The sequence below is a fragment of the Cyanistes caeruleus genome, unplaced genomic scaffold (assembly GCF_971803275.1).
Source record: "Cyanistes caeruleus unplaced genomic scaffold, bCyaCae1.hap1.1 HAP1_SCAFFOLD_94, whole genome shotgun sequence".
Taxonomy (NCBI): Eukaryota; Metazoa; Chordata; class Aves; order Passeriformes; family Paridae; genus Cyanistes; species Cyanistes caeruleus.
This window is the reverse complement of record NW_028255897.1, coordinates 375,299-386,237: the sequence shown is the minus strand read 5'-3', so window position 1 is coordinate 386,237 and position 10,939 is coordinate 375,299. Positions and strand designations below refer to the sequence as shown.

At 54.0% G+C, this 10,939-nt stretch overlaps 1 protein-coding gene across 1 annotated transcript in view; it reads right to left on the bottom strand.

Moving 5' to 3' along the window:
* LOC147646513 (uncharacterized) overlaps positions 1-8,861 on the bottom strand; it is an 88,243-nt gene extending 79,382 nt beyond the window's left edge. The window contains 2 exon segments of the mRNA XM_086873310.1: positions 5,917-6,756; positions 8,825-8,861. Coding sequence (XP_086729436.1) covers positions 5,917-6,756; positions 8,825-8,861 — 877 coding nt within the window.
* Positions 8,862-10,939: the final 2,078 nt, after the last annotated feature.

Here is a 10,939-nt window from a genome sequence, read left to right as displayed (position 1 = left end):
GGACCGCAAGAGTTTTCTCATAGCAGCTCACCAACTTCTGCAGAGCCTCCATTCTAAATAAATCTGGATATTCCAAAGAGCGCTCATGCTTGTCCCACTGCTCTGGTTTTGACTGCCATGGGGTTCCTCTCTTCCCAAGAGCTGGCACGTGCTGGGTTTGGATTCAAGATGGGAATGCTGTGATTCAGTCTGGGGTGGTTTGGTTTCTGCTGAGCAGGGCTTGCCCTCTTCAAGGACTTTGCAGTGTGGTACAATGCGTGTTTTCCTCTGGGAAGGGCGGGGTGAGTGTTGAAGACAGAGGCAATAAATGCATTAGAAAACCTGCACTGTGTCTGTGTCCATGTTTGTGAGGGGACCATCCACATCCTGGAAGGGGATGATGTAATTTCTAATTTATTTTTTTTTTATTAATGGATTTAACAAGTCAATTTTTATTGTGCCTCACATTTTTGGCCACCTTCATCTCCAGCTGAGCTTTCAGTGCACCAGATTTCTTGCTGCAGTGGCCAGAAGCATCTCTGTACTCTTCTCCTGACCTTCATTCCTTGTCCTCTACCCATCCCATCCCGCCCCAGGGAGCAGGGACCTTCCTGGGGCAGATCCAGGAGGATATCCAGGACCATCCCTGCCTGGGACGGGTGCCAAGGAGATCCAGGAGGGTTCAGTGTCCAGCTCTAAGTCCTGGGACACCCTGTGCCGTGCTCCCAACAGCCCAGATTTTCAGGAAGGAGCCACAGCAGTCACCTGACCATCCATGGATTTTTCTTCCAGGAATTCACTGTGGAGCTTGTTTCTGTTTTCCTGCTCTTTCTGAGCTCCTGTCAACATGGCATGGAGCTGGAAGAGGTGGAGAGGAGAAACGTCGGTAATGGGAAGACAGAGGGAAATTGCTGGGAAAAGGGAGAGACACACCCCTAACGGTGGCTGCGGAAAGCTCCACACGCTCCAGCCTGCCCCAAAACCAGGGAAGCCCTGGCTAAAATCCAGGAAAACACTGCTGAGGATCCAAGGAATCCGAGCCATGATCTGTGTGGAGAGTGTCCCTGACAGGAGGAACGTGAATGGAACCGAGCGAGGCTGGGGCAGGAGGGTCAGAGCGAGCAGAGAAGGGGGGCCCATCAACATCCTAATTTACTGCTCCAGAGAAAGAAAAATTCCCAGCTTTAATTCCAAGGAGGATAATTTAATATCTCCTTGGCATCTGCAGATCTATGACCTGAATCCAGTCATGAGTTTCCTTCAGGTCTCCACCCTCGGGACCAGTTAAACAGATAGTGCGGTTAAACTCTTTCCCACTTGTTAAATCTGGATCCTCCCATTCCATGAGAGACTTTTAATTGTTTCCCTCAGAGAATCCTTCTGGAGCAGAAGTGCTGGTGTGAAATGAACGGGGACAGGGAGTGTTGGGTGAAGAACAGACTAATGTGATATGGGAATGTGCCTTGCTGGGGATCCAAGCCAGCCGAATTTCACCCAGAAAAAAAAGAGGCATTAAGTTCAAGCCTTGGGAAGCATTTAATTAAGTTACGGCAAATGAAAGGGATTATGGCAGTTAATATGTTAATCGACTCACCCCTTATAAGGTGAATTTCTAGAATGTTCCTGGTTCTCTCCCCTGATTGGTTGTTATTTGTTGCAGTATTTTGCATATTTCTAACCCCAGTTTGTGGTTGGACCCATGCCCTCAGACTCTGTCCTCAGACCTACCCTGTATATTTCTGTGTCTGCCCGTAGTCCTGGTCTTTGCAGTTTGTCCCTATACTGCGCACGGTTTATAGGCGTTGTCCTTATTTTATTTCTCATTAAAGTGTTAATTTTAGGCAGACACAAACTCCATCATACCCTTTCATTTTATTTGCACCTCAATTCCCTGAAGTCAGAGAAACCTAAAGTATTAAAGGTACTGGTTTTCAATGGGATAGGATCCATTTAATTCCCAGAAAGAGGCACAGAATTAGATTTGAATCCAAGTTCGGATTCAGCATGGGAATGTAGTGGACAGCACACCGATGGTTTCCATGTTGCTGAGCAGTGCTTGTCCTGTCCATGGACTTTGCAATCCCCGACTGGACAATCCATGTCCCATGCTCAGCCAGCAAGGAGGTGACATCATCACCGTTCCCCTCCTCATCCCCGTGTCCTATTTAGACAAGAATCTTCCTTCTCCTCTGCTCCAGAGGGTGCTCGAGTGCCCACAGGGAGCCCCTTCCTCGCTCCCGTGGAACTGGTGAGGGCTGGGGTGACGCAGGGCCGTGATGTCACAAAGGGGTTAAGCTCTGGTGTGATGCAGGGCCATGATGTCACACAGCTGTCCTGGCCACAGCACTGTGACATCACCACGCCAGCCCTATATAAACCGGGCCAGCCCCTGCAGCTGCCAGTGCAGTCGCCATGGGACGTGCCGTAGCCATGGGTGACGGTGGCGTCCTGATGCCTGCCCTTGTCCTGCTGCTGGCCGCTGTGGCTGTCTGCTGGGCCGGTGGCCACTGGAAACCATGGAGGCGGCAGACGAGGAAGCGCCCCAGGGTTAGGCCCAGAGGCCCATGGAGGAACCGAGCAGTCCCTGCAGCTCCCAGGTTCTCCAGGCCTCGGGTGACCCCTCACTGGCAGCCAGGTGCTCCTGCAAGCTCTCTGGAGAGCTCCTGCAGCTGCAGTCGCTGCGTGGCAGTGGCCCAAGAGCTGCAGGAAGTGATGATCCGGCACTGGGCACACAATGGGACATATGTGCCACTCTTCTTTGGGATGTGGCTGGCGTTGTGGAAAGAACTGGAGAAGCTGATGAGGTGAGGCCACCTGCCCTGCTGTGGCTCTCCCAGCTTCTCCAGAAGCCACCATCCCTTCAGGAGGATGCTCCCAGCAAGATTGGCCATCCTTGGGAGAGCCTCAAGCCTTGCAAGGATGGCACAGCAGAGAAGACCCGCCATCCGTGCAAGAAGCTCAGGCGGTCAGAGAACGTCCATGGTGCCAGGAGCCTCCGCTATCTCTGACAGCCTCCATCCCTCAGAGAGGCCGTATGGCACTGCACGGCTTGCGGCGTTCTGCACCGGGACATCAAGCCAGAGAACCTCCTTGTCAACCCAGACACTGGGGACCTGAAGCTGATGGACTTCGGTTGCGGCACCTTCCTCCAGGAGTGGGCCTTTGCACAGTTTGCTGGTGAGCCCAGAGCGCAGGCCCTGCTCCCAGTGCCAGGCACTGCACGGCCCCATTCCCTCCTGGGCCGCGGGGTGCGGCATTCAGCCGGCTGCCGGCTGCCCTGTGGCACGGGGCAGCTGCTGTGCCCCAGGAGCCGGCTGCCGGCCCTGCCGACAGAAAGGGGCTGCAAAAGCCGGGCCCCGGGTCCTCAGCTTGGCAGGCCCACAAGGCCTTGGGCTGCTCCACTGGCGTTCTCAGCCTTGCAGAATGGATTCTTGGCTTTGGCCCATTGTCAGGGGGAGGCAGGCAGGCCTTGGGGGGAAGTTGTGGCCACGGCTGCAGCCCCTGCCTCTGGCAGGAGGCTGGCGCCAGGTTCTGGAAGCCAGCAGCCTGCGCCTGAGCAGCGCCGCCCGTCTCCCCTAGGAACACGCACGTACTGCCCGCCCGAGTGGATTGGCCTGCGCTGCTACCACGGCGATGGAGTAACCATCTGGTCCCTGGGCGTGCTGCTGTTGGAGAAGGTGTGTGGGTTCCTGCCCTTCGAGAACGAGCGTGACATCGTGTTGGGGCAGCTCTTCTTCCCGCAGGAGGTCTCTCCAGGTTGGTACACGGCCTGAAGCAGGCAGGCTTTGGCAGGTGGCACCGCGCAGCCCAGCCCGGCCCTCCCGCAGCTGCGCGGGTCGTCCATGTGCCCTCCAGGGCTGGCTGCAGCAGGTGGCCCGTAGCAGGCTGGGTGTGGCACGCTTGGCTGAAGGAGGGGACGCTTGTCCTGCCGTGCCGCTCTCCCGCCAAGGGCAGCTCCCAGCACACGCAGCGTGGCCCGGCTTCTGCAGGCGCCGGGAGCAACTGGGCAGGAGCCTCCTGCAAGTGAGCGCTGCTTTCTGCCTTCTCTCCCCAGAGTGCCAACATCTGATCTGCTGGAGTTTGTCCAAGCACCCCATGGACCGGCCAGTGCTGGAGCAGATCTTCTACCACCCTTGGGTGTTTGGGCGGGCATTTCTGATGCCTTGGCGCAGCCTCTGCAGCACCCAGTTCCCGTGTCCCACGCAGGACTGAGGGCCCAGGAAATAAAACAACCCAAAACCCACTGCGGGCCTGGAAGTTTTGTCCTGGTTAGCAACTTCAGCTAAGGGAACCTCTTAGCAAAAGGGGTAATCAGAGTGTTCTCTTCAGCCATTGTCAAGATTTTGGTGCCTTTCCTCCAGGTTGTCCCTCAAAATCAGAGGGGGGTGGAGCCTGCACCAGTCCCCCCAAATCGGTGGGAGACAGAGGCTTCTCCCCGGCCCCTCAAAACTGGAGGAGGATGGAGACTATCCCCAGGCCCCCCAAACTGAAGGGAGATAAATACCTGGCAACCCAAAATAAGAGATGGATGGAGCCCAGAGCATCCCCCAAGTCAGAGGGGGAAGAGGAGACTGCCAGCCCCCCCAAAGAGGAGGGGAATTGTGCCTGTGCCAGCCCCACAAATTGCAAGGGGACAGAGAACACCCCTGGCCTGGCAGAGGGCAAAGAGCGGCCGGGGGCTGCCAGGATGGTGACAACACTGGCACCCCCCAAATCAGAGAGGGACTAAGAGCCCGCACAGGCTTCCCAGAAGGAGAAAGGGGGCAGCAAATATCCCCTGTCCCCCTAAGTTGGAGGGGCACAGACACAAAAGGCCCCACAAAAAGAGCATGAGGAACCAAGAGCACTGCTGGCCCCACAAGGGTAAGGAGGATGGAGAAACTCCCCATCTGTCTTTGTTTTGGAAGACAGGTGTCTGCTAGGGAGGGCAGGGGCCTCCCCTGGAATGAAAACTTAGACCCCCTCCCTCTATATTATTACAATTCTGAAATCAAGGGGCTTTCAGGCAGAGATCTGAGGATAGGAATGACAGTTCTTTATTAGAATTTATAACCAGGCAAACAAACAACAATAACTACAGCATTAACAAGAAAACAGAACCAGGGGCTCCGTGACAGCTTTCTCGGCTGAGATGGGATGGAGGAGAGGCTTTGTTTCACAAACCCCCTCGGGCGGGCAGTCCCGGTGCTCCTGCAGGGCTCTGAGGAACACTCAGCTGGAACAGCAGGGATGAGCTGAGATCCTGGGCCGGTGGCTGAGGTGGATCAGCAGCTCCACGGCGGTGCCTGGCACTGCCACACGTCCCGGCAGGACAGGGGGTGCGAGGCCACCAACAAAGAGGGGAGAAGGAGAAGCAGCAGCAGCTCCGTGTGAGTGATGGTGAAATTCTCTTGTGCCCACCGCAGCAGCTCTGCACCCAAAGTGTCCTTCTCTGAAGCTGAAGAAAGCCCAGCAAACTGTCCCCGCTCTCCTCTTTTCCTGCCCCCCTTCCCCCACTGGGCCCGGCCAAACTCTTTGTCTTTTGTCAATCACCCACCAAGTACCCACAGTTAGGCTGTCCCCACAACTAATGGGTAAAAATTCCACAGGCAATCCAGAATTAAAAAAAAATAAGACACCTAACCCCCAACACCTGCCCCTGGCAATGACCTGAGATGGGATTGAATATAACAACAGGGCCATGGCCAGACCCTCACGTTCTTTGATCCCACATCATGTCATTGCCATAGGCAGGAAAAGGTACAGGTGTCTCCCCAGCATGGATCACAGGGAACATGGATCACCAGGTCTCTGCCAAACTTGAATTTTCCAAGGGGGGATAAAGCTGGAGCAGTGCACAAAGATCTTCCTGTACTTTGGGGCATTTGCAGAGCTTCCCTTACTGGTGCTGCCGTTGGTGTTGGGTCAAGCTAGATCTCCAGGTGAAGCTCTTCCCACACAGGGGACACTCGTAGGGTGTCTCCCCAGTGTGGAGGCGTTGGTGGGTGTTGAGGCTGGAGCTGTGGCTGAAGCTCTTCCCACATTCCCCACACTCAAAGGGCCTCTCCCCAGTGTGGATGCGCTGGTGGGTGATGAGGTGGGAGTTGTGCTTGAAGCCCTTCCTGCAGTCGGGGCAACGGAAGGGCCTCTCATCCGTGTGAATCCGCTGGTGCTCGAGGAGATGGGAGCTGGTATGAAACCTCTTGCCACACTCGGGACACTCATAGGGCCTCTCCCCAGTGTGGATCATCTGGTGGATGGTCAGATGGGACCTCCGGCTGAAGGTCATCCCACATTTCTCACACTCATAGGGCTGTTCCCCGGTGTGGATCCTCTGGTGGCAGATCAGGCTGGAGTTCCGGCTGAAGCTCTTCCCACATTCCCCACACTCATAGGGCCTCTCCCCGGTGTGGATGCGCCGGTGGGTGATGAGGGTGTAGTTCTGCTTGAAGCCCTCCCCACAGTCAGGGCAGCAGAAGGGCCTCTCATCTCTGTGAATCCGCTGGTGCCTGAGGAGAGTGGAGCTCCTCTGAAACCTCTTCCCACACTCGGGACACTCGTAGGGCCTCTCCCCAGTGTGGATGCGCTGGTGGATGATGAGTTGGGAGCTCCAGCTGAAGCCCTTCCCACATTCCTCACACTCATAGGCCCATTCCCCAGTGTGGATCATCTGGTGACAGATCAGGCTGTTGCTCTGGCTGAAGCTCTTCCCACACTCCAAGCACTTGTAGGGCTTCTCCCCATCCTGAAGCTGCTCATGGACCACCAGCTCAGAGCCCCGGCTGGATCTCCGGCCGCCTTCCCGGCACAGGGTGGGTCTTTCCTCCTCAGAGCACCCTAGGCAGCGTTTGGAGCCCCTCCTCCTGCGGGATCTCTGGGGATTTTCCTCCCCATTGGATTCCTGCACTGTGGAGCTGCTCAAAACGGCTTCTTCCATGAGCTTCTCCTGTGGGGATTTGTCCTCCCTGGTCTCCATCCTCAGCTCCTGGTCTGGGGGAGGAAGGACAAGGAGAGGATGGGATTTGCCTCCATGCCAGAGGGAAGGGGAAGGAGATCCCCCCAGTGCGTCCCCGGCAGGACGGCGTCGGCAGCGGGGTTGTCCTGCAGCCGGGGGCCAGGCTGGGCTGGGAGATGGAGCAGGAGAGAGGGGGAAAGGGGCACTGACTTCCTCCTCACCTGCCTCGGTGTCCTGGGACATCTTCCTCTTCCTCACAGCCTCCTTCTCCATCCAGCCAAGGTTTGGGAATGGGAAATCCTGGTTTGAGGAAATACAAGGGATGAGGACATTGAGTTTGCAGGTCCCTCTGTCCAAGCTCATCTCTAGAAGTCACCAGACATCTGGGGTCCATAAAACCTCCAAAAAACACCAACATTCAGCTCTGAAAATGCCTCCCAGGAGTTCCCCATCTCTCGTCTCCCCTGTCTTCAAGGAGAGAAGGTTCAGGGGTTCCCGCCTGTCCCAGCTGCTGGGAGTCAAGCTTGTACTGGGGACAACCTGTCTGCTCGGTCCCTACCATCCCCAGGCTGCTGGGAGTGCCAGGAATCTGAAAAGTTCCCCCTGTTTCCATTTCCCCACTTAGGGATGGTGAGACCCCCCCAATGTCCCCCCAAGTAGGATTTTCCACTCAGCTTTGGAGTTCCACATTCTCCAAACATTCCCCCCTGCAAAATAAACCCAACCCAGGGACCCCCCAGGATATCTGGGCAAAGCTCCCACTCCCCCATCACCTGTGGGATGGTGGGTGATGATCCCACAGGAGGGGGCTATGAATTCAAGGAGTGCTCAACCTTGTGGTTCCTTCTCCTTTCCCTGATCCTCCTTTGTCCCTCCTCTTCCTCCCTCTCCTCCCCTTCCATCCTTCCTCCTCCTCTTCCTCCCTAACCCCACCTCCTTCTCCTACTTCCATCCCTTCTCTCTCTCCTTCTTCCTCCCTCCTCTTCCATCCCTCCTCCTCCTCCCCCAGGAGCAGTGACACCCTCGGTGCCCCGTTCCCAAACCCCTCACAGCCCACGGCAGGAGCGGGGATGGAGCCGGGACAGGTCGGGATGGGCAGCGCGGGGCTCTCCGCTGCTCCCACCCGCTGGGGACGGGGGGAACCCGGCCTAGGGAAAAGGAGAGGGAAACTGGGAAAATTGGGGGCTGCAGATCCAACCTGGGGCTGGCTGGGGACCCTGGCTGGGGACTGCCAGCCCTTGGGGCTCCTCTGGGGAGATGTGGGAGGGGGGAACACAGAGAGGGCTGGGGGATCCCAGGAGTGGCAGCACTGGCAGAGACTGGTTTGTACTGGGATCATCCTGGCAGTGGCTGAGATTGCACTGGCTGTGTACTGACATCATACTGGGATCATACTGGGATCAGACTGGCAGTGAGTAGGAGTCTCCAGGGGGCAATTGAGACCAGGTTGTGAGGAACTGGGAATATGCCCTGCACTCCCCAGAACCCCGGGATAGCCCCCCATAGGTCCCATGTGTCCCCCAGACCCTTCAGGATCCCCGAGTGCCCCCTCAGCACCCGTTCGAGGCCCCCCAAAGCGTCCCTGGATCCCTGAATGCTCCCGACCCCACAGATTCCCCTTCCAGCCACTGCTGGGAATTCATCTCCCATCATCCCACAACACAGTTCCGCGCCCAAACCTCCTGCCGTGCCCCGCGCCCTAAAGAGCCCGGTCACAGCTCCCCAGGTTCCCCCCAAGTGCTCCCGAGCCGTGTACATTCGCCCCGAGCACCTGCAGCTCGGACGCTTCCCCACACCGCCGAACGCGCCTTCCGAGCCACTTCCGGGACTACAGCTCCCATCATGCTCCGCGGCGCCCATAGAGCGCTATTCCAGCCGGGACTGCATCTCCCGTCATGCCCCGCGCCTTACCGGAACCTATTGGCGCTGAGCCTCCAACTCCCGTCATGCTCCGCGGCCCCATGAAGCCTCATTATACCGGCGCCCACAACTCCCATCATCCCCCGCGACCCAGAGATTCCCTGTTACAGCCCCCCAAGTGCCCGCCCGGACCCCGAAGGGCCCCCAGATTCCCCTCCCTGACCTCCAAGTGCCCCCCTGGACCCCCAAGTGCTCCCCCGAACCCCGAATTGTCTCACAGAATCCCTAAATGCCGCTCCAAGTGCCCTCCCGGCTCCCCATGTGTCCTCCAGACCCCCAAGTTCTCTCTAAGTTCCGTCCCCAGACCCAAAACTGCCCCAAATGTTCCTCAGAAAAGTCTCCATGGACCCCAAAGTGGTCCCTTTTACCCTGTCTGAGAAAATGATAAAAATGATGATCAAAGGACTAAAAATATGTGTAATTAGCATAAAGAGGGAGAAATAGTGACCAATTAATTAATGAAGGGAATTGTGGAACTTGGAACCAAGGACCGATAATGTTTTTAGTTGCGCAAAATGTATCAAATCTTTTATAAAAATATAAAAATTAGGTTATAAAAATACAGAATAATAGTATTATAAACTTAAAAATTTATTTTTATAAATTAATTAGTTTTTAATTATAAAGAAAAATTATAAAGATAAATGTTCTCAATGCTTTGGGATGTCAGTCCCAGGTGGGCGATGTCAGACATGCTGAGGCTCGGGGTGAGGAGCAGGTTGTCCAAACAGGGGCAGCGCACAAGATGCTCATTCTTCTCTGTGACCAGACCTCCTCAGGAGACATTCAACATCAGGATTGTAAAGAGTAAATCGTTACCGCCTGATCAGTACACAAAGATGTTTTACAGTTTGAGCAGTAGAATGTTGTCACCGTAAGGGGCCTTCTTTGTTAATATAGCTCATGTTGTGTCATGTTTGGTAAATACCAATGTTGTTGTAACAGCCTTCTTTGTTAAAATATTGTTATAAATTAAATTAGAATTTTGACAACTAGGTCCCTTGGGTTAATGGCAGTTTAATTAAAAATGAATACAATTTACTAAATTGAATAGTAATGTGGTATAAAAGAATACAGTTTAGTAAAATACTACAGTTTAATAAAAATTAAAATTTATATAAATAATCTGCTAGTAATTAAGTATGATTAAAGCATAAGCAAAACTGACCAGGGTACAGAGGCTTCCCACCCTGCCTCAAGTTCAAAACAAAGCGCTTCAAGCTAAACTTATATACTGTATGCTTATACATATTCCTTAATGTTTCCTCTAAATTCCCTCCTATTTTAAGTTTTTCTGACTTTACATCACTTTTCTTCACGGCACATGCCTCAGTTGTTGTTAGGGGGGTCTTCGGTCTTCTTTTGGTGGTCTTTTGGTGAAGGCTTCTCCTCTTCCTTGTTGTCCTTTGGATAACCTTACAGGTTTGTGCATACATACTGAGCATTGTGTTATGTAAGTCTATTAATTAGCTTTATGTTTACTAATCTTTAGGCCCAATGCCTAAATTTGTTCTAATTTTGGTCCATCTCAAGGCAGTTTTGGTCTTGAGACACCATTTATCTTCTAAACTACATCCTGTACCTTAATTTTGACATGTAACATCTGCAAAGGGGTACATCTGCTTTGTAACACTGATTCTTGATAATTTCTAATAATAACTATAATAACAGTTACAATTTAGTTATCACGAACCAATTCCATTTATTACAACTGCAAATACCCCTTATATCCCTTTTTATTGGTTTCCATGCTAACTGCCTTGCTTTCTTCCTTGCTATGGATAAACTTGTATTTTCTCAACTTCTCCTTTTGCTACCTCAATTGTTTGGCCTGCAGATCAGCTGCTAAGCCCATCCACATTCAGCTCTTAGTCTTCAGAGGGAAACTTTGAGCACAGTGAGAATCTCCCAGTGTGCAGGAGGATCCCTGTGTGCCAGCTGCAGCTGGGGCCTCAGCCATCTCCTCTCTCAACAGGTTCCCCTCTGCAGCTTCACAGGAAAGGCCAACACCTCCCTCAGGGACACCTGCACCACACATTTCACATCTCCATGCCCATACGTGATGTCCCTGTCACAGCTGCATTACCAGCTTGCTGCTGTGCAGAT